Here is a 23,875-nt window from a genome sequence, read left to right on the forward strand (position 1 = left end):
GAGATGTGGAGTTCAGCATCGACTTAGTGCCAGACACCGTGCCTATCTCTAAGGCACCATACAGACTTGCTCCTACCGAGATGAAAGAGTTGAAGGAGCAGATACAGGAGTTATTAGAGAAAGGCTTTGTTCGTCCTAGCTTTTCTCCATGGGGAGCTCCAGTATTATTTGTGAAGAAGAATGATGGCAGTATGAGATTGTGCTTCAATTATCGAGAGCTCAACAGGGTCACAGTGAAGAATAAGTACCCACTGCCGAGAATAAAGGACTTATTTGATCAGTTGTAGGGAGCTTCAGTGTTCTCCAAGATCGACCTGCGATCTGGTTATCATCAGCTGCGAGTTAGAGATGCAGATGTGTCCAAGACTGCTTTCCGGACACGTTATGGGCATTACGAGTTCTTAGTGATGCCATTTGGGATAACCAATGCTCCAGCGGTTTTCATGGATCTCATGAACCGGGTTTTTCAGCCGTATCTTGATCAGTTCATCATAGTCTTCATTGACGATATCTTGATCTACTCTAGGAGCATTGAGGAGCATAGGCAGCATCTACAGACAGCCTTGCAGACTTTGAGGGAGCATCATTTGTATGCTAAGTTCAGCAAGTGCGAGTTTTGGCTCGAGCAGGTGGCATTTCTTGGCCACATTATTTCGAGAGATGGGATTGCAGTGGATCATTCGAAGGTTGAGGCAGTGCAGAAATGGGGTATTCCGAGGAATGCTTCGGAGATTCGCAGTTTCTTGGGTTTGGCAGGATATTATAGGAAGTTCATCAAGGGTTTTTCCTCTATTGCAGTACCCTTGACTTCCTTAACCAAGAAGAACGCGAAGTTTATTTGGAGTTCAGACTGTCAGAGGAGCTTCGATCAGCTGAAGGAAGCACTCACTACTGCACCGGTTTTAGCGAAGACAGTACCACACGAGGAGTTACTGGTGTACACCGACACGTCTAAGCTAGGTTTAGGCGCAGTACTTATGCAGTGTGGTAAGGTTATTGCTTATGCGTCGAGGTAGTTGAAGATTCATGAGCAGAACTACCCGACACATGACTTGGAGTTAGCAGCAGTGGTCTTCGCTTTGAAAATCTGGAGGCACTATCTGTATGGCTAGAAGTGCAAGATTTTCACTGATCACAAGAGCCTCAAGTACTTCTTCACTCAGAAGGAGTTGAACATGAGGCAACGGAGATGGTTGGAGTTGGTTAAGGATTACGACTGTGACATTAGCTACCATCCGGGTAAAGCTAATGTAGTGGCCGATGCTTTGAGTCGGAAGTCGTCAGTGGTATCGTGTTTGTCAGTGCAGTTACCACTGCAGAGTGAGATTCAGAGGTTTGATTTGGAGTTTTACTCAAGTGGTCAAGCACCGAGCTTGTCAGTGTTGACGGTGCAGCCGATTTTACGGGATCGGATCAGAGAGGGGCAGTCTACTGATGAGGAGTTGCAGCGTTGGAGACAGAGAGATGAGGCCAAGGGTGGTCTTCTGTATACAGTTGTGGATGACATTGTTCAGTACCGTGGTAGGATGTGGGTACCGAACGTCGATCAGTTGAGAGCTGAGATTCTAGCAGAGGCTCACACATCTCCGTACTCCATTCACCCCGGAAGTACGAAGATGTACCAAGATTTGCAGCTATTCTATTGGTGGCCCGGGATGAAGAGAGACATCGGGAGAGTTGTGTCAGAGTGTTTGACTTGTCAGCAGGTCAAGGCTGAGCATCAGCGTCCAGCAGGACTTCTTAGACCTCTTCCTATTCCGGAATGGAAATGGGAGAACATTACGATGGACTTTGTAGTTGGTTTACCGAGGAGTGCCAGAGGTTGCACAGCTATTTGGGTCATCGTGGATAGACTCACCAAGTCAGCTAATTTCTTACCAATGAGGACTACTTACTCGTTGACACAGTATGCAGAGCTTTACATAAAGGAGATTGTTAGACTGCATGGCATACCAGTGTCGATAGTATCAGACAGAGATCCGAGATTTACGTCTGCGTTTTGGAAGAGTTTGCACACTGCATTGGGGACTAGACTTTTGTTCAGTACAGCGTTCCATCCCCAGACAGATGGTCAGTCTGATAGAGTGATCCAGGTTCTCGAGGATCTACTGAGAGCTTGTGTCATCGACTTTCAGGGCTCGTGGGAGACTAGACTGCCATTAGTGGTGTAGTAGCCCGTAACCAAAATCAGTAATTAGGAATTAATCATAATTACTTGGGTAGAGTTCGAAAGCTCCGATGGTGAGTTCGGAAGCTCCGATCAGGATCGGAAGCTCCGAACAGGATCGGAAGCTCCGAACAGGATCGGAAGCTCCGATCAATATTACGTCAGGCATGACGTATGGCAAGATCGGAAGCTCCGATAAGGACCGGAAGCTTCGATCACCCCTATCCGGAGTCAACAAGTGATATTTTGACACGTGGCAGATCAGGATCTTCGGAAGCTCCGATGGCAGGATCGGACGTTCCGATCAAGGTTCGGACGTTCCGATCAAGGATTGGAAGTTCCGATCGTTGTCTATAAATAGAAGGCTGAGGCTTCACTTTCATTTGCCAATTCCGAGTTCTCCTTTCCATTCTAGTCCTTTTGAAGCTGTTCTAGTCTTCTTAGGCTTGGTCCGGAGGTCGGCGAGGCGTTCGGTAGTCGTAGCGGAGTTGTGCCCAAGTTCTGGAGGCATCGACATCAAAGGGCTAACGACGGACGAAGGTATAGCTTTTGCTTCCTATAAATATTTAGAAGTATGCAATAGCTTAGTTAAGGCTTTTAGAGCACTTTAATGATAGTAGTATCATTTGGCAGTGTAGAGCAGACTATAGGCGTGGACCTAGAGTTGGTAGAGCTTGCTCTGTTTTGAGGTACGAAAGTACTGTTCGAGATATCCTGACTGAGTATGCATGTATTATGTGACTGCATGATTTATATGCCATGATATTATGCTGCATTCATTTGCATCTTGCTGTATCTCTTTCGAGATGTCTGTTAGTAGGGTTGTACCCTATCCTGTTAGTGGATGGACTTCCATTGATTTGGGTCCGGCGTATCCACGGTTATCTCGGTATGGGAGCCACCTCCTGAAGAGACGGCACAACGTGCTACATACCAGGGCCCGGTCTGTATCTGTTATCTGATCCTTGACCTCGAGTCTATAGGGAGTTCACTTTGCATGCATGTATACTCATACTCTCGCACTGAGCATTTTATGCTCACGTCTCGTACTCTGTGTTTCTGGACACCCTATTCCATGGGGCAGGTTTGCGATTGGACGAGGAGGGTGGATCCAGGAGGGGCTAGTCAGTGGTTGGCCAGCTGGAGCTTCGTATAGGTTTTATTATTTGTTTGGGTTTATACAGCTATTCGATTTGGTTGTATATTATTGGATAAATTACAGATTCCTTTACTTGGGATTGTATAATGTTTATGGTTTCCGCAGTTTTATTCTGATATCTGTTTAATTAAGTTAATTGCATGCCTAAGTTCTGTTTAGTAGGTGATCCGGGTAAGGGTCACTACATTTATGGTATCAGAGCATTCAAAAGAATTCTTGGGATTTAGTCTCATCTTGAGGTATTTTTGTAGATGGCAAATCATGACGACCGGAGTTCTCATGGCAGTGTTGGTGGGCATTGGGGTGATGCCGACTGGGAGCCTCGTCGAGAACGGCGTCATCGTCATCATGACGACGAGCGTTTCAATGTGCGTCGATTCTTAGCTATGGGTCCTAAGCCCTTAGTTGGAGGTGAGTCTCCGGAGGATGCGGAGAACTGGTTAGACCGCATGGAGACGACTTTTCAGACTTTACAATGCACCGAGGAGCAGAAGGTGGAGACCCTTGGCTATCTTCTGGATGGGCGTGCGCGCAGGTGGTGGAGGTTTACTTCTGCACCTTTTGTTGTGGCGAGAGGAGTGGCCACCTAGGCCGAGTTCCGCACCGCTTTCCAAAAGCGGTATTTTCCTCCTACACTCCGACAGTCGAAGGCAGGCGAGCTACTGAGTCTGTGACAGGGAGCCATGTCTATTGATGAGTATCAGCAGAAGTTCTTTGATCTGCTATCCTATTGCCCCGAGATTGCTGATAGCTCAGAGATGAAGTATAATCTGTTCCTTCAGGGCCTTAACCCTGAGATCCATGAACGTGTGGCGGTTGGCGACGACATGTCCTACGAGGGTTTGGTGAGCCGTTGTCACCAGGTGGAGGACAGCATTCGGCGGAACAGGTCTTTCCCTCAGTCGAGGCCTACTAGTTCTTTGGGTCCCCGTGCCCAAACTTTCAAGAAGTCTGGATCTTCTTCTTCCTCTGGTTCTGGAGGTGTTGTCCGTTATGGTAAGAAGGACAAGTGTGATCATTGTGGGAAGAACCATCCATCCGACAAGTGCCGTAGAGCTTTTGGAGCTTGTTTCCGTTGTGGAGAGACTGGTCATATCCGGAGGGATTGTCCACTGTCTGGGGGAGGCGGTTCTGGATCTGGTTCAGGATCGGGTTCTCAGACCACCGTACAGTAGAGGTCGCAGGGACAGTCTGCTGGGAGTTCTCATTTGAGGCCACGAGCTTCTGGCCAGGTGTTTGCCTTGAGACATGATCAGGCTGTGGAGGAGAATGAGAAAGTCATCGCAGGTACATTTCTGCTTTTTGGTATACCTGCTCTTGTACTTATTGACACTGGTGCATCTCATTACTTCATTTCTGCACGTTTTGTTAAGAGGCATAAGTTACAATGCATTGCACTAGACGTAGTGATGTCTATTTCTACTCCGACGGGCCAATCTGCTTTGGCTAAGCGTCTAGTAATGGGTTTTCCTTTAGAGTTCGAAGGGAACATTCTGTTAGCGAATCTCATGGTCCTGGAGATGGACGACTTTGATTGCATTCTGGGAATAGATATGTTGACTACCTATCGAGCTTCAGTGGACTGCTATCAAAGATTAGTACGCTTTCATCCAGAGGGGAGTGAGAGTTGGTTTTTCTATGGTGAGGGAGCGCGACCCCCGATGCCTTTGGTAATAGCTTTGAGAGCCTGTCGAGCTCTAGAGTCTGGCGGGGAAGGCTACCTTATCTATGCAGTTGATTTGTCCGCTGAGAGTATTGAGATAGAGAGCATTCCTGTTGTGGATGAATTTTTAGATGTATTTCCTGATGAGATTCCGGGTTTTCCTCCTGCTAGGGAAGTCGAGTTTGGCATAGAGTTGATGCCGGGTACTTCGCCTATTTCTAGAGCACCGTATTGTCTGGCTCCGTCAGAGATGCGTGAGTTGAAGAATCAGCTATAGGATCTTTTTGACAAGGGGTACATTCGTCCTAGTGTATCTCCTTGGGGAGCTCCTGTTCTCTTCATGAAGAAGAAGGATGGGTCGATGCGGCTGTGCATTGACTATCGGCAGCTGAATCGAGTCACTGTGAAGAACAAGTATCTGTTGCCTCGTATTGATGACTTGTTTGACCAGCTGCAGGGTACATCAGTTTACTCCAAGATTGACTTGAGATCTGGGTATCATCAGTTGAGAGTCCGTTATCAGGACGTAGCCAAGACTGCATTCCGTACTCGCTATGGGCATTACGAATTCCTAGTAATGCCATTTGGTTTGACTAATGCGCCGGCTATATTCATGGATCTGATGAACCGTGTCTTCAGGGAGTATTTGGACAAGTTTGTCATGGTCTTTATTGACGACATCTTGGTGTATTCGCGTAATACGGATGAGCATGTTTCTCACTTGTGGTTGGTACTACAGACTCTTCGAGATGAGCAGTTGTACGCTAAGCTGAGTAAGTATGAGTTCTGGATGGATAGAGTGGTCTTTCTTGGCCATATCATATCCAGGGAGGGGATTTCTGTTGATCCAAGCAAGATTGAAGAGGTACTTAATTGGTCGCGTCCGATGACAGTTGCTGAGATCCGTAGTTTTCTGGGTCTAGCAGGGTATTACCGTTGCTTCATTCTGAACTTCTCTCAGTTAGCTAGACCGTTGACGCAGCTTACCCGCAAGGGTGTGGATTTCGAGTAGTCCTCCGAGTGCGAGGAGAATTTCTGTGAGCTTCGACGGCGGTTGACTTCTGCACCAGTGTTGGCATTACCGTCAGGATCTGGAGGGTATGTGGTTTACATGGATGCTTCTCTTCAGGGGTTAGGTTGTGTCCTGACTCAGAATGGGCATGTAATCGCATACGCTTCTAGACAGCTGAAGCTTCACGAGGACAACTACCCAGTCCATGATTTGGAGTTAGCAGCCATTGTGTTCGCTTTGAAGATCTGGCGTCATTATCTGTATGGCGAGAAATTTGAGATCTTCACCGACCATAAGAGTCTCAAGTATTTGTTCACTCAGGCGGAGTTGAACATGAGGCAGAGACGTTGGATGGACTTGCTTAAGGACTATGATTGCGAGATTAAATACCATCCGGGAGCTGCTAATCTCACCGCTGATGCTTTGAGTCGCAGGGTGCGACTATCCGCACATCATACTTGTTCGATATCTAGTGCGATCAATGACTGTTATACTTCAGGTTATACCTTCAAGCATAAGAAAGGTATGCAGAGTATCCAGATGTTTGCGATATTATCTGAGCCAGCCTTGTATTCGCGGATCCGAGATGCTCAGATGTCTGATTCAAAGACCCAGCGTTTAGCTCGTCTAGCTAACGAGGGTAGCTCGTCTGGATTTCATTATCAGTCAGATGGCTTTCTGTGTTTGTCTGGTAGGCTTGTGATTCCGCAGGATGAAGAGTTGCGAGAGGAGATTTTGTCTCAGGCGCATCGCACTAAGTTGAGTATTCATCCTGGGAGCAACAAGATGTACAATGACCTACGTACTCGTTTCTGGTGGAAGGGAATGAAACGCAGTGTTTATCAGTTTGTTTCGATATGTTTGGTGTGTCAACAGGTCAAGGCAGAGCACCGACGACCTGGAGGATTGCTTCACAGTCTGCCTATTCCTGAATGGAAATGGGAGTTTATCACAATGGACTTTGTGACCCATTTGCCGGTATCCCCGAGGAACTGTGATGCTATCTGGGTTGTGGTGGACCGACTCACCAAATCAGCGCATTTCATTGCCTATAGCCGAGAGTACTCTGTGGATCGCATGGCACGGATGTACATTCAGGAGATCGTTCGACTTCATGGAGTGCCTATGAGTATTGTCAGCGATCGGGACCCCATGTTTACTTCTAGATTCTAGGGGAGTGTTCAGCGTGCGATGGGTACTACTCTCAGTTTGAGTACAGCCTATCATCCGGAGACTGATGGTCAGTCAGAGCGCACTATCCGTACGTTAGAGGATATGCTTAGAGCGTGCGTCATGGATTTTGGTTCAGCCTGGCAGGATCATTTACCATTGATCGAGTTCGCTTACAACAACAACTATCACACTAGTATTGGGATGGCACCTTTTGAGGCGTTGTATGGGCGACGTTGTCGTACTCCACTCTTCTGGGAAGAAGTGGGGGAGAGACAGGCTGAGGGACCGGAGTTTATCCAGCAGGCGATAAATATTGTTGATCAAATCAAGAAACGGATTAAGACTGCACAAGATCGTCAGGCCAGTTATGCTAATATCAAGCGTAGGCCCTTGCAGTTCGAGGTCGGGGAGAAAGTGTTTCTGAGAGTGTCACCTTTCCGCAAGATTCTCAGATTTGGCCTTAAGGGCAAGTTGTCTCCCAGATTTATCGGTCCGTTTGAGATCTTGGAGAGCATTGGCAATTTGGCTTATTGACTAGCTTTGCCACCGCATCTATCCAGTATTCAAGACGTGTTCCACGTATCTCTGTTGCGACGGTATGTGGCGGATGAGTCTCATATTCTGCAGCGGTCTGAGGTTCAGGTAGACAAGGATTTGATTTATGTTGAGAAACCTCTTCGTATCCTGGATTATAAGGATAAGGTTTTGTGAAACAAAGTCATTCCTTTGGTTTTAGTTCAGTGGCAGCACCGAGGCACTGAGGAAGCTACTTGGGAGCTTGAGGAAAGGATGCGTAAAGTCCATCCTGAGTTGTTTTGATTTCATTCTTTAAAGTTGTATTCAGTTGAAAACTCTGTAAACGTTTGATTTGAATAAAGAATGTTTCTGATTTCTGTATTTGCATTCGGTACTTAAGATCTGATTTCGAGGACGAAATATCTTAAGTGGGGGATAATGTAGTAGCCCGTAACCAAAATCAGTAATTAATGAATTAATCATAATTACTTGGGTAGAGTTCGGAAGCTCCGATCAGGATCGGAAGCTCCGAACAGGATCGGAAGCTCCGATCAATATTACGTCTGGCATGACGTGTGGCAAGATCGGAAGCTCCGATCAGGACCGGAAGCTCCGATCACCCCTATCCGGAGTCAACAAGTTATATTTTGACACGTGGCAGATCAGGATCTTTGGAAGCTTCGATGGCAGGATCGGACGTTCCGATCGAGGTTCGGACGTTCCGATCAAGGATCGGAAGTTCCGATCGTTGTCTATAAATAGAAGGCCGAGGCTTCACTTTTATTTGCCAATTCCGAGTTCTCCTTTCCATTCTAGTCCTTTTGGAGCTGTTCTAGTCTTCTTAGGCTTGGTCCGAAGGTTGGCGAGGCGTTCGGTAGTCGTAGCGGAGTTGTGCCCAAGTTCTGGAGGCATCGACATCAAAGGGCTAACGACGGACGAAGGTATAGCTTTTGCTTCCTATAAATATTTAGAAGTATGCAATAGCTTAGTTAAGGCTTTTAGAGCACTTTAATGATAGTAGTATCATTTGGCAGTGTAGAGCAGACTATAGGCGTGGACCTAGAGTTGGTAGAGCTTGCTCTGTTTTGAGGTACGAAAGTACTGTTCGAGATATCCTGACTGAGTATGCATGTATTATGTGACTGCATGATTTATATGCCATGATATTATGTTGCATTCATTTGCATCTTGTTGTATCTCTTTCGAGATGTCTGTTATTAGGGTTGTACCCTATCCTGTTAGTGGATGGACTTCCATCGATTTGGGTCCGGCGTATCCACGGTTATCTCGGTATGGGAGCCACCTCCTGAAGCGACGGCACAGCGTGCTACATACCAGGGCCCGGTCTGTATCTGTTATCTGATCCTTGACCTCGAGTCTATAGGGAGTTCACTTTGCATGCATGTATACTCATACTCTCGTACTGAGCGTTTTATTCTCACGTCTCGTACTCTGTGTTTCTGGACACCCTATTCCATGGGGCAGGTTTGCGATTGGATGAGGAGGGTGGATCCAGGAGGGGCTAGTCAGTGGTTGGCCAGCTGGAGCTTCGTCTAGGTTTTATTATTTGTTTGGGTTTATACAGCTATTCGATTTGGTTGTATATTATTGGATAAATTACAGATTCCTTTACTTGGGATTTTATAATGTTTATGGTTTACGCAGTTTTATTCTGATATCTGTTTAATTAAGTTAATTGCATGCCTAAGTTCTGTTTAGTAGGTGATCCGGGTAAGGGTCACTACAACTGGAGTTTACCTATAACAACAGTTTTCAGTCGTCTATAGGTATGGCTCCTTATGCAGCATTGTACGGGAGGAGGTGCAGATCTCCTGTGCATTGGGATGAGGTTGGTGAGAGGATTTTACTTGGTCCTGAGATCGTGCAGCAGACAGCTGACATTGTGACTCAGATTCGGGATCGAATGAGGACTGCTCAGAGTCGTCAGAAGAGTTATGCAGATACTTGACGATGAGATTTGGAGTTTGCAGTAGCTGATCACGTGTTTCTGAGAGTGTCACCTATGAAGGGAGTAGTGCGATTTGGCCGGAGAGGCAAGCTTAACCCTAGATATATAGGGCCATTCAAGATCTTGGAGAGAGTTGGCACGTTGGCCTACCGTTTAGCTCTACCACCAGTGCTAGCGGCAGTGCACAATGTATTCCATGTATCCACGCTTCGGAGATACATCTCGAACCCGTCACATGTGTTGGATTTTGAGCCTCTTAAGTTGACACCGGAGTTAGCATTTGAGGAGAGGCCTATACGGATCTTGGCTAGGGAGGAGCGCAGATTGAGGACGCGGGTCATACCGATGGTCAAAGTCCAGTGGCTAAATCATTCGGAGGAGGAAGCTACTTGGGAGACCGAGGCAGACATGAGGACTCGCTACCCGGAGTTGTTCGGGTAAGTACTTTAATTTCGAGAACGAAATTCAAATTAAGGGGGGGAGAATTTTAGCACCCAGTATTTTTAGTACGTAAATTCGCATGCATAATTAGGGATTTTATTTATTTAGAATTTTAGATTATGGGTTAAATAATTATGTGAAATTATTTGTGCATGTTTTAAGTTATTTTTAAGCATTTAACCCATAATTAGTGATTTTTCATGATTTATGGACATTTAATTATTTTATCGCGTAGACGGGACCGTGGACGGACGAGATGACAACTTTCTATCCAATTTATTTCATGAGCCTTTTAAGAGCCCAAAAATATTATTTTGAGTTTTATCTCCTCAAAATTTTTAGTATTAAATTTTATATAATTTTAGGAGTCCATTTTTATCCAAATTTAGCCAAAATATTGACTTTTAATTACCTTTAAAATTCCCTAAAATAATTATTTTGGGATTTTTAAGTTAGTTATCAGATTTTACTTAATATTTAGAGTTTTTAAGTTATATATATTGTATATTTAAAACCCTTATTAATATTTTAATTACCCTATATTCTAATTAAATCAAAAACAAATTTTCTACCCTACATTAAAACCTTCAGCCGCCTCCAACATCTTCATCAACCCTCCTTCACGCCTCTTTATCAGAAAAATCAACCCCGTAGCCGATCAAGCTTAATTCTTGAGGATTTTTGGTCGTTCGTCGTCCCGGAATCGTCATATACGTCTTCTTCTTTCCATTCTACGGTGCAAGGCATGTTTCTTTTCGTTTTTAATGTGCCATATCACTGTTTATGCGTGTGTGTGTGTGAGCATCAGTTTTCTTCAAAAAATTTTAGAAAAACGAGATCAGTTTTGGTTTATGCGTTTGTTCTTGTGATTCTTGATCATATTCATGATTTTCTTAGCCATGGTTCGTACCACTGCTGGTCAAAGGGATTTAGGATGTGTGAGGGTGGCCTAGACTCGAATGGCTCGAGTGGCTCGAGCCAAACGAGCCCAGGAAACCAGCTGATGCAGGTCGGCTTCCATGGGAGACGCAGACTAGGGTTCACGGGAAGTAGGGTTCGGCTAAGGGTTCTAGGGTGCATGGGGCTGGGTTAGTGGCTAGGTTCGAACCGCCAAGACGTGGGCTACGTCTGGGCGGCGGCGCTTCGGCCAGGGGCGGTCGGAGCAGGCTGGCAGCAGCCAAGGAGTGGTTGCTGCTCACGGCCGCGGCAGAAACGAGAGTAGGGGGTGCGACGGGTTTAGGGTTTCAGTGATGGGTCCGGGTCGGGTTGGTGGTCCGAGTCAAGTCAGTGGGTCTTGGGTTATGTTAGTTGGGTCCGGGTCCGGGTCAAGTTAGTTGGGCTCGGGTATTTTATTTTTAAGTTAATTAATAAGTCTAAGTGTTTAATTGGGCTAATTAGTTTAATAAAATTAATGGGCTATATTTAATTTTCTTAGTGGGCCTAAATAATTAAATTAAGTTATTTTGCTTATGTCAGTATTTTATTAAATATTTGACTCAGATATTTAATTTATTAAAGGTTGCATTTTTATTTAAGTTATTTATTTTAAAATCTATTTATTCTGTGCATATATGTATGGGCATGTATGTACATCTATTTTACTTAGTATTATTTAAAAAAAAAAAATTCCGCATATTTATTTATATTTAGAGAGTTAGGGTCGTTTCAGACATGCTGACACGACTTCTAAACCGAGTCTCACTACTAGCTCTCTCTCTTGTTGCTAACTAGGCCTTCGCTGACTTGGTCCTGCCCCACCTGTTGCCAAGTACACATACAAAACAAAGCAGCAGTCGGATAAACCGGTGAGAATGACATTCCCAGTAAAAACAACATAACAAGTAATGAATATACAACATGCTATCAAACAACATATTCAAGTCGAAGCTAATGATATGCATGTCTTTAAAACTAGGATATCAATTCTGATAAACAAGGGAGTACTGCTCTGCTTTTGGGATCCCGAGGATGAGATCACGTAACGACTCACCGACTCTCCCAATCGAGGTGGTGCCACGTATCCCACTCCTCTAGACTTTGAGCAACCATAATGAGTATGCTAGCACTAGGCGAAATACTACAACCTAGGCCACTCAATCATAGTTCCCAAACGTCTAAACAAAAAGGGTGGTTCTGCCCGCTGAAATCAAAGTAGGCTCAAGATGAATGCATAACAGAAACATAAACATAAGCCACATAACAAAACTCAATCAATCAACCAAATACAAGTTACACATGCTAGAACAAGTATCGATGCAATATGTGATTTAAAAAGGGAAACTCGAGAACCAACAGTCCCGAGTATGCTATCCCGCTACGTTGACTGCTTTTACCTTTCAATGCAGTATCTCCAACTCTGGCTAAGCTACAACAAAAGATTGTATCAAAAGCTACACAATCTAAACAACAACAACGGTTCAAGGCGAATCTCTTTACCGTTCTTCGTCCAATCTCTTGACGTTCAAAAGGCTGATTAACACTGGCTTCACAAACTCCAAACGAATCTGTACGGAGACAAAAAGTGATCAACAACAACGTTCAACTCAAGCAAAAGTCCAACAGCCCAAAAACGGTTCAAATCTCTAAAACTCAAACCGGCGGCATAACGGCTACAACTGAACAAACCGACAACGCAGACAGCAGTTCAATAGCGATATAATCTCATAACAATGCTAATACCACAACAACAAGGCAATCCCAACAAATCTCAAAACTCAAACTTTCAAAAATGGCTTCCAAAAATCATAACAATTCCGAACGCCGCTCTATTTCAAAACCGACAGATAATAAACGATCAGAACACTGTAGAGAACAACATACTCGAATCTAGAATGATTATAACAACATACAAAAACTAGAATGCGTCGGATCGAAGGAGAACTTAAGATATAACGAAGTTCTCGTTGCCGTGATCGATAATCTGCCTTCAAAAATAATTTCTAACGGACGGATCGACCGGAAACCGAGATTGGAAAAGCTCGAAAGGCTTTTCCCCAAGCTTCAATGGTGCTTCACGGTTTGGGGAGGAAGATGAAGATTTACCAATCAATTTCTAAGTGTAGATAATATATAAAAATCAATATTTGCATTTTAGTCCCTGAAATTTCCAAAATTTGCAAAAAGGACCCTGATCAAAAACAAACCGGCTCGAGAACTCTGTAATCTCTGATTAACTCAAATAAAATCATTTAAGATAAAAACGGGGCGTTACAATTCTCCCCCACTAAGAAGTGATTTCGTCCTCGAAATCAACGAGAATCACAACTCATAAGATAGAATAAAGAACTAAAGACAGTAAGAAGAACTCACGTCATCCGAATAACTCTGGAAAACGCTGTCTCATGTCAGACTCTGTCTCCCAAGTCGCTTCCTCGACTCCGAGACGGCTCCACTGAACTTTCACTAACGAAATCAACTTGGTTCTGAGTTGCTTCTCCTTCCGATCAAAGATCTGAATCGGTCGCTCAAAGTAGCTCAGAGTCTCGTCTAACTCGGCTTCGTCAGGCTGAAGGATATGAGAAGGATCTGGATGATACTTTCGCAGCATAGAGACGTGAAAAACGTCGTTAATACCAGATAAAGACGGAGGAAGTGCAAGTCTGTAGGCAAGATCACCTATCTTCTCGAGAATCTCGTACGGACCGATGAATCTCGGAGATAACTTCCCTCTCTTGCCGAATCTGACAGTGCCTCTGAACGGAGAAATCTTAAGAAAAACACGGTCTCCCTGCTCGAAACTCAGAGGTCTACGTCTGACATTCGCATACTTCGCCTGTCTATCTTGATCTGACTTCATTCTGGTCTGAATGATCTTAACCTGCTCTACCATATCTCAAAGCATTTCCGGCCCCAAATCTGGTGACTCGGACAAATCATCCCAAAACAGCGGAGATCGGCACTTCTTGCCGTACAAAGCCTCAAAAGTCGCCATACCGATACTCGCTTGGAAGCTCTTGTTGTAAGAAAACTCGACAAGAGGCAAAGAATCCTGCCAACTAGTGCCAAAGTCAAGCACCACCGCTCGCAGCATATCCTCTAACGTCTGGATAGTCCGCTCTGACTGTCCATCTGTCTGAGGATGATAAACTGTACTCAGATGCAATCGAGTACCAAGTGCCTCCTGAAGACTATGCCAGAAGTGCGAAGTGAATCTAGGATCTCTGTCTGAAACGATCGACTTCGGTACACCATGCAATCTCACAACATTGCTAACATACAACTCAGCCATCTGATCATGACGATACGTCATCTTGTACGGAATAAAACAAGCAGACTTCGTCAATCGGTCGATCACTACCCAAATAGCATCGCATCCTCGAACGGATCGTGGTAGCTTCGTGACGAAATCCAAAGAAATGTGATCCCATTTCCATTCAGGAACCGATAGGCTTTGCAAAAGACCTCCTGGTCGCTTTCGCTCTGCTTTTACTTGCTGGCAGTTCAAACACCGAGATACAAACTTCGCTACTTCGCTCTTCATTCTCTTCCACCAGAATTGACTCTTCAGATCTTTGTTCATCTTACGACCTCCAGGATGAATACTGAACCGACTGCAATGAGCCTCTCGAAGAATACGCTGTCTCAACTCCGCAATATCTGGCACAACAAGACGGTTATTCACAAACAAGATGTCATCTCTAACCTGGAATTAAGACTGATGCCCAGATCTGACTTTCTCTACTGAAACCTGAATGCTCGGCTCAGACTTCTGTGCTTCTCTGATTGCAACAAACAACTCCGGTTCGGCTTGAATAGCAAACACTCTGATAGTCTCCCTATCTGTTTCAAACTCTAAACCTGAAGTGCAACAATCATCGATCAACTGAGAAACACCAATAGTAGAAAGAGATAAAGAACAAAGCTTTCGGCTCAAGGCATCTGCAACTGCATTCGACTTCCCGGGATAATACTTGATTTCGCAGTCAAAATCTTTCAACAGATCTAACCATCTTCTCTGTCTCATATTCAGCTCTGCCTGCGAAAATAAGTACTTGAGGCTCTTATGGTCAGAAAAGATCTCGAAAGACTCACCATAAAGATAGTGACGCCAGATCTTCAGTGCAAAGACGATCGCAGCTAGTTCAAGATCGTGAACCGGATAACGGGTCTCGTGCGGTTTCAGCTGTCTCGATGCATACGCTATCACATGCTTATGCTGCATAAAAACACAACCCAAGCCTCGGTTAGAAGCATCACAATAGACTGTGAAACCTCCAGTACCCTTCGGAATAGAAAGAATCAAAGCACTGGTCAGTCTCCTCTTTAGATCAACAAAGCTAGCCTCACAATCTGAAGTCCAGACAAAAGGCGCATTCTTCTAAGTCAGCTGGGTAATAGGCTTGGCAATAGACGAGAAACCCTTGATGAATCGGCGATAATAACCAGCTAAACCCATGAAGCTTTGGATCTCAGGTACTGATGTCGGTCTAGGCCAATTCATAACCGCTTCAATCTTTCTGGGATCGACAGAAATCCCATCTTTAAAAATAATATGACCGAGAAAGACAACTCGATCTAACCAGAATTCACACTTAGACAGCTTGGCAAACAACTGCTCAACTCGCAAAATCTGCAGTACGGTCCTCAAGTGATCTGCATGGTCAGTATGGTTCTTCGAGTAGATAAGAATATCATCGATAAAGATAATGACAAACTCATCTAAATAACGCTGAAAGATACGGTTCATCAAACCCATAAAAACCGTTGGAGTGTTACTCAAACTAAATGACATGACTATAAACTCAAAGTGACCATACCTCATCCTGAATGCGGTCTTAGGAACGTCTTCCTCTCGCACTCTCAACTGGTGATAACCTGACCTCAGATCAATCTTAGAGTAGACAGAAGAACCCTGCAGCTGATCAAAAAGGTCATCTATTTGGGGTAAAGGATACCTGTTCTTAATTGTAGCCTGATTCAATTGGCGGTAGTCGATACAGAGCCGCATAGAACCATCCTTCTTCCGAACAAAAAGCACAGGAGCACCCCAAGGCGATACACTAGGTCTGATGTATCCCTTGGCAATCAAATCCTCAAGCTGCTCCTTCAACTCTCTCAATTCAATAAGTGTCATACGATACGGAGCTTTGGAGATAGGTTGAGTACTTGGCACTAAGTCAATGCTGAATTCGATTTCTCGAATAGGCGGCAATCCAGGAACATCTTCCGAGAATACATCCGCAAATTCTCTAACCACTGGTAAATCTACCAACGCTGGGCTAGATTTCAGTACATCAACCGCATAAACCAAAAATCCTTCTGCACCTCTCTGTAACAAACATGTCATAGATAACACTGAAATAAAAGGAATTCTAGATCGAGAACCCTTACCAAAGAATTTCCACTCGTCTGCCATTTCAGGTTTGAACCTGACAACCTTCAGAAAACAATCAACTGTTGCCCTGTACTTGGTTAAAGCATCTATCCCGACAATACAATCAAAATCTGACAGTCCAAGTACAATACAGTCGAATTCTAACAAATTTCCTTCAAAACACAGTTCACAGTTCCTGACTAATCTGACAGAAACAATTCTTCCACCCAAAGGTGAAGTAACAGCTACTACTGTAGGCAACAATTCAGTTGGCAAAGCATGCAATAATACGAATTTCTCAGAGATAAAAGAATGGGAAGCACCTGTATCTATCAAGACATGAGCAGAATAACCGAAAATCGAACAGTTACTTGCTATAACATCGTCAGGTGCTACTTGAGCCTGATCCTCTGTCAGAGCAAAGACTCGTGCTTGCTGTCTCGGAGGCTGATTTGCACTGGTACACTACTAGAAAAAATGGTTATAGTGACATTCATATTTGTCATTATATTCAACCTTTAGTGACATTAAAGTTTTAGTGACATCACCAACAAATGTCCTCTATTCTAATGTCGTCTTAAGTTTGCTGACATTATGTAATGTCATTATATGATATTAATGTCAACTCCATAGGTGTCACAAAATAATAATATAATGACAACATGAAATGTCAGGAAAACTCATGTTTTAAGGACATTTATATTTGTCTTGTTATTATGGTAATAATGACAAATTTATGTGTCATTTAAAATAATTTATAAAGACAACGACAAATGCCTTGTATTTTATTTAAAGTGACAATAACAAATGTCACTAATGATAGTTTATAAGGTCAATTTAAAATGTCTCGTTATGTAATTTATGGTGACACTTATAAATGTCTTTTATACTTACCTATATGGACATTAAACGTCGTCATTAATATTTATTTATAATGACTTTTTGAAATGTCTTCATATGAGTTTTACTATGACATTTTTATGTACATGATTTTATTGTCTATTGTGACATAAAGAATTTTCATGTATTATAATATTGTCCAATTTCAAGATTTCATTCTATAATATTCCTATATAACAAATTAACATAAATATACAAATAAAAAATTTTAAAATAAAAATCAAAAGGCTAATAAATCATTGACATTCATCTTGCAATAAATAATGTGCAATACTAATGACAAATTTTTCACCTCAAATAATATCTACGTACACCAAAATGTATCCAAAATATCATGTTTAAAAACAAGTAAAAAACTATGTCTCATAAAGAAAAACATCTGGAAACTTGTAGCGCATCTTCATCCGTCGCATCTTAAACAAAATCTAATAATATTCTTGTCACCTACAATAAAAATTCATATATTTGTTTAAATATAATAAATAAAATATTCACATAAAATAAATAAAGAGATTAAAATGTAATTCAAACTAATTAACATCATACCAAATGACAAATTGACATTTATCCAAATGCAGCTAATAGAATTCTTCATTAACTTTCAACTGCAAATATAATTGATATTGCTTTAAAAAGACAATAACATGAAGAGTTTATACAAATAAATAGTTAATTAAAATTCGAATATCATACCAGATGACAAGGCCAGGCTATCATTCCTCCAAGCGCATCCCCAAACTTTTGTAAAAAATCATATGGCCTAATCAAACTCTTTTCATGTTCTAGGACTTGTATTTCACACCAATTTGGTCCCAACATTTGTTTCCCTACTTCAATATTCGCATCCATACCACGAACAACTCCTTTTGCAACAATTTTTTTTGAATCAAATAGACTTTTTATCGAGACAGAACATCCAATCTACATGAAAACAAATATGATACTAAGAATAATCATAAACAACTGGAAAAAACATGATGAAAAGAGATAAGCCTACATTCCATTAAAAACCACCTTCAAAACAATTGATCAAGTCACTGCCAAAAAACTAAATTAAGAAGCAAACTAAAGAAGAGTATAGGACCACCACCGGAAAATCAAACTTTTCTACAAAATCAAACTTTCCACAGAAGGGGTGCATTTCATGCTTCGATTCCCAACCCAAATTGCACAAAACGTTGCTTACAAGTAAGCAAAATCCAACTCATTATGGCACATCAAAAAATAAATAATATCATAATAAATAAACAACAAAAAATCATTTATGAATATAACTAATGTTCTTAACCAAAAAGACCATGGTGGATTAATAAAATAAAAAACTGAAAAAAGACTTTACCCTCAGAGATAAACTAGCTGGATCAGAAAGTAATGGACTGCTAGATGATGGAGTATGTTGTATATTGTTGCAGTTCGAACCAAGGTTCTGGTTTGGTTGATTGAAAATCTTTGATTCTAACATTGCGATGTGTTGGCTTTGCTTTTTAATTTGTTCATCCATTTTTTCTAACAGTGTCTTTTGCTCCATCACTATTCGATTGCATGTACTACGGCTTGGAACTTCTCCCCATAAATCAGATGGGTTAACACCATCTCCAAACATACGCACTCGGCCTGGTCTATCAGGTCCAATGATCTGAGCAAAAATGTCATTTTGACCTACCTCATCATCCTCATCTTCATGAAGTTAATTTTCTAGTTCTTTCATTGCAGCCTTTACCAAAAATTCAAAAACCATAATTTATACAAAATGATGATGAAACAAATATCTTTGAAATTAATGTACTTGAAATTTATAATGCAACTTACCAATTTTTCTGCCACTATGTTGCTCGAGGGACTTCCATTGGCATGAGTGAAGCAAGCATGAAATAATTCAACTCGTGATGAAATCTGCCCCTTTTCAATTTTCTAAAATTACAATTGGTTATCAATTTATACATTCTAATACAGGAAGAACTAAAAATTAATAAGAGAAATTACCAATTTTTGTTGCACTTGAGCGAAAGATCTTCTTCCAGTTGTCTGATTCATTATCTTTTGCTTTCGGGCAATTTTATTTTTTTCACTTCTCTCCTAATATATTAAATTAAACTTGATACAAAAGACAAAAGTATATGAAAAAATTTATAAACATATAAAATATTGCATACCTTTGATTTTTCTGTGTTCCAATGAGCAACTAGTTTCACATATTGTTCAGCAAAGGCTCTTTGATCTCTTTCTTGCAGAAGAAATTGCATTGGCAACTCAGGATCATACTTCTTTTTTAGTTCTGACTTCCAGTTTCTCCATTTTTTTGCTATTGAATTGAGTGTCCAACTTTCTGTTCCAGGAGGAAGGTCATAATTTTCCTACGAAGACATCCGAGCAGTTTACCCTCGTAATAAAAATGTACGTAGTAAAAAAATTATGCAATAACATTTCAATTACCTTTACAACATCTAACATTTTTTTCTTAGTATCCAATGACATTTTATGCCAACCTTCCACATCAATTGGACAAAATTTACCATTTCTAGCCAAAGTACCCAAGAAGTCAGTAAATTTATTTCTTCTTGATCCTATAGGACGCCCCATATCATCACATTGAATATTAATACGTGGCAGCGTGCTAGGTCGACCCCAAATTTCTTTCATAAATGTAGGACCTCTAGTTTTCTTCTCAGCATCATCAGATTCAATTTCCCTATCAACATCTAGATACAAAAAAAATTGAAAAATAAATAATTGAATAAATACATTGGAACAAATTATTACATTATTCTTATAATTTACCTTGATCATATTCTTCATCCATAAAATCATTTTGGTCATGACCCGTATTTTCAACACGTGGGTTAATGTTGGATGTGATCCTAGAGGTCAAATCTGTATATTCGTATATAGGATAAATAAAGGATGACGTAAGTATTATACTAAGTTATATCTAAATTTAATCATTGACACTAAAAACTATAATTTCGTTTCTTTTTATATCTTAATTTGTAGGGTATTACCTTGCAACTCGAGGTGTTTCTGATTTGAAGCTTCATATATTTGGTTATTCGATGCACCTTGTATGTTTTGACAATCTGCACAAGTATGGTTTCACCAAAATATATGAAATTTGAGTTTTTAATTATAAGGAAGAGCATTCTTACCTTCTCCTCTAGCTGCCACGATACCAACTTCCCTTGCATGATAGACTTGGACAAAGTGCATAACATATAAATGAAAAATGTCAAATAAGAGTTATGCACAAGAAACCAACAATTTTTTGATGTATAAAATGATATGCTACCTTTTTCTTTTAAATATCGAGCTACCTCATCGTTGATATTAATCCGGGATTGATTATTTGTCAAATCTTGAAGTTGAAAATGAGATTTTCCAACAGTTTTACTCTTTCGAGTCATTCCTGTAAAAAAAAAAGATATATAGGATAAATAAAGCATAAAATAAGAATTATACCAAATTATATCCAAACTTAATCTTTTGAAATAAAAACATCCATCAGATTTATATGTTTTTACATCTAATACCTTGTGCATTTTTGTGTTGTTGCATTGAAACTTTATCCATATGGATATTCGACATATCTTGTATGTTTTGACATTCTGCACAAATATTAATTAAACCAAAATATAAGCAAGTTTAGTTTTTTCATTAGCTACCATGTTACCAAGTTCCTTTACAACACCGACTTGAACAAAGTATATATATTTATAAAAATGCAAAAGGTAAAATAAGAATTATACAGAAGCAACCAACAAATTGTTTATGTATTCATAAAATTAGACACTACCATTTTCTTTTGAATTTTGACCTGCATGATTGGCAATCATATGTGGTTGTGCATCAAACTCATTTCGAAGTTCAAAATGAGGTTTTCCAACAGCTTTAACCTTACGAGTCATTCCTATCAAAAGAAAAATTTACAAATTACAGATTTTTGCATATTGGATAAAGAAAACATGAAGTAAACATTATACATATCCAATCTTAATTTTTTATCTAAAACTTTCTATGTTTCATATTTTTTTTTATATCTAATACCTTGTGCATCATAGTGTTGTTGATTTGAAGCTTCATCTGTTTGGTTATTCAGCTTACCTTGTATGTTTTGAAATTCTGCACAAGTAATGATTACACAAAAATATAATCAAGCTGAGTTTTTAAATATGAACAAGAAATTTCTAACCTTTTTCACTAGCTACCGTGCCACCAAGTTGCTTTGCAAGACCAACTTGAACAAGTGCAGAACATTCATTAAAAAAAACTCAAATAAGATTTATACAACATTAGAAAACAAATCCTTGATGCATAAAGTAACATGCTACCTTTTTTGAGTTTCGAGCTGCGTGATTGGCAATCATAATTCGAGGTTGTGTGTCTATCTCACCTTGATTTTGAAAATGAGATTTTCCAACAGTCTTGCCCTCACGAGTCATTCCTGTCTAGAGCAAAAATTACAATTTACCAATAAAAATAAAGTTAGTAGCATGTACTTTGATATGAAAATAAATAGGTCCACATTGATAATGAAAATTAAAATTCACAATGTTTTCATTCTTCAAGTATCTAGCAAATCCACCCTACTAATATCACTTTATATCATATTAACTAAACATAGAAAATATATATTCTAGAAAATCTCATCATGTATTAATATCAATTTCCTCTCCTGCAATGTCATCCCAAACCCAAACGACTTCTTCTGGTTCATCATCGTCTTCAGGATTACCAATAAAACTTTGAAGATATGCATCAACATCTGCCATAGGTTGCATTTTATACTTTGCTCGTGCATCAGTGGTGATAATAACATGCCAATTACAATCAACTGGATCTTCCACATAAAAAACTTGCATGGCCTGAGATGCCAATATATAAGGCTCGTTATGGCGCTTCACATTTGTAAAATTAGCCAACACAAAACCATCAACATCCAGTTTTAGCCGTTTGCCTTTGGAGACCCAATCACATTCAAATAAAACAACTCTTCGACCTCCCCCATAATCTAACTCAATCACATTTTTCAAAATCCCATAATAATCAAGTTCACTTGATACTGGATTTTGATCTCTTATACTTGAATAACTTGAAGTAGTGGCGCGAACAATTACACCACAATTCTGTGTTTTTCTCTTGCGTTCAACTTCTTTTGTATGAAACCTAAATCCATTGGAAACAAATTTTGCATATTGTATCCCTATGAAATTCGGGCCTCTGGCAAGTGATTTCAGATCATTTGATACGGGATCTTCTTGTGGAAGATTTGTATCTTCAATCTATCACACAAGAACAAATTGATAAATTATGAATGAAAAAATCAGAATATATAACTAATGAAGTTTACAACAAAAACTTACATGTTTGGCAAACCAAGAGGCAAAAGACTCACTATGCATACGTTCAATTTGGTGTGGAGGAAGGCCGGAATAACTAAGATTCAAAATCTCACGGTGTTCACTGCAAATTAAGAACGATAATTTGATAAAAAAATGATGATTATATATATAAATTAAATAAAATATAAAATAACATACTCTATATAAGATTGTACGTGATGACAGTTAAATAACACATATTGATGTGCCTTCTTTAATGTCTCATCATCAAACTTTGTTGCAATGGCCTTTCCGAGTGGGTAACCAGAGTTTGTAAACACATCCAATGCGAATGTTGAGCCTATAGTTGTATCATCATTTCTTGTTGATTGATTGAATTTTGTCTCTACATAATAAGCTAAATATAAAGAACAGAATGTCAAACATTCCTCAGCCAAATACCCCTCAGCAATGGATCCTTCAGGTCTACCTCTATTTCGGACATAAGACTTCAGTGTCCCCAAGTACCTTATATCAAAAACATAAATTTTGTATTATATAGCAAAAATAGTAACTTAAATAAACAAACACTGAGATTTCTATAATTCTATTACCTTTCAAATGGATACATCCAACGATAGTGAACTGGTCCAGCAAGTTGTACTTCAGTAGCCAAATGTACAGTTAGATGAATCATTATGTCAAAAAATGAGGGAGGAAAAATCTTCTCTAGTTGACAAAGGATCACCACAATCTCTCCCCTAAGACGAACCACATCAGTAGGAGAAATTACTTTGCAGCATAGCTTTCTGATATACCTGCTCAATTTAATCAAAGGAGTCTGTACTGATTTAGACAAAGTTCTACGTAGTGCTACTGGTAACAACTGCTGCATCAAAACATGATTGTCATGGCTTTTTAGACCGATTAATTTTGCTGGTTTCAGTTGAACACATCGTGAAATGTTAGATGCGTAGCCATCTGGAACTTTAACTTTTTTCAAAACTTTGCAAAATATACCTTTCTCTTTTTTCCCCATTGAATAGCATGATGGAGGAAGAAAAACTCTACTCGGTCCTTTCTCAATAGGATGAAGTGCTGATCTTATCCCAATTTCTTGCAAATCAAGACGTGATTTCATACTATCTTTTGTTTTCCCTTCCATATTCAGCAATGTCCCCCAAATCAATTCACAAACATTCTTTTCAATATGCATAAGATAGGTTGTGACGTATCACATTATCTTTCCA

The 23,875-nt window shown here is 40.6% G+C and overlaps 1 protein-coding gene and 1 long non-coding RNA gene across 2 annotated transcripts; both read right to left on the reverse strand.

The window, feature by feature from the left end:
- Nucleotides 1–18,095: 18,095 nt before the first annotated feature.
- LOC140893535 (uncharacterized) lies at nt 18,096–19,216 on the reverse strand. The gene is made up of 3 exons (XR_012153186.1): nt 19,123–19,216; nt 18,653–19,027; nt 18,096–18,234 (listed from the first exon to the last, which is right to left on the reverse strand). It is a non-coding gene; the product is annotated as an uncharacterized lncRNA (long non-coding RNA).
- A 56-nt stretch (nt 19,217–19,272) lies between these two features.
- On the reverse strand, nt 19,273–23,834 carry LOC140888089 (uncharacterized). Its single transcript, XM_073295766.1, has 17 exons — nt 23,240–23,834; nt 23,116–23,153; nt 22,845–23,043; nt 22,668–22,767; nt 21,999–22,586; nt 21,698–21,752; nt 21,497–21,541; nt 21,352–21,426; nt 21,101–21,214; nt 20,838–20,912; nt 20,597–20,713; nt 20,457–20,501; nt 20,313–20,387; nt 20,092–20,184; nt 19,747–20,012; nt 19,467–19,667; nt 19,273–19,389 (listed from the first exon to the last, which is right to left on the reverse strand). The coding sequence occupies exons 1-17, from the start codon at nt 23,788–23,790 to the stop codon at nt 19,273–19,275; spliced, it is 2,754 nt and encodes a 917-aa protein (XP_073151867.1). The 5' UTR covers nt 23,791–23,834.
- Between the last annotated feature and the right edge of the window lie 41 nt (nt 23,835–23,875).

Source organism: Henckelia pumila, chromosome 3, assembly GCF_033568475.1.
Source record: "Henckelia pumila isolate YLH828 chromosome 3, ASM3356847v2, whole genome shotgun sequence".
NCBI lineage: Eukaryota > Viridiplantae > Streptophyta > Magnoliopsida > Lamiales > Gesneriaceae > Henckelia > Henckelia pumila.

Excerpts from the sequence above, each read along its gene's own strand:
- LOC140888089 (XM_073295766.1), bottom strand. The coding sequence starts at position 23,790 with ATGGAAGGGAAAACAAAAGATAGTATGAAATCACGTCTTGATTTGCAA. Across the intron at positions 23,154-23,239 it reads TGGATGTATCCATTTGAAAG|GTACTTGGGGACACTGAAGT; the intron begins GTAATAGAATTA and ends TTTTGATATAAG. Across the intron at positions 21,215-21,351 it reads ACAACACTATGATGCACAAG|GAATGACTCGTAAGGTTAAA; the intron begins GTATTAGATATA and ends TTCTTTTGATAG.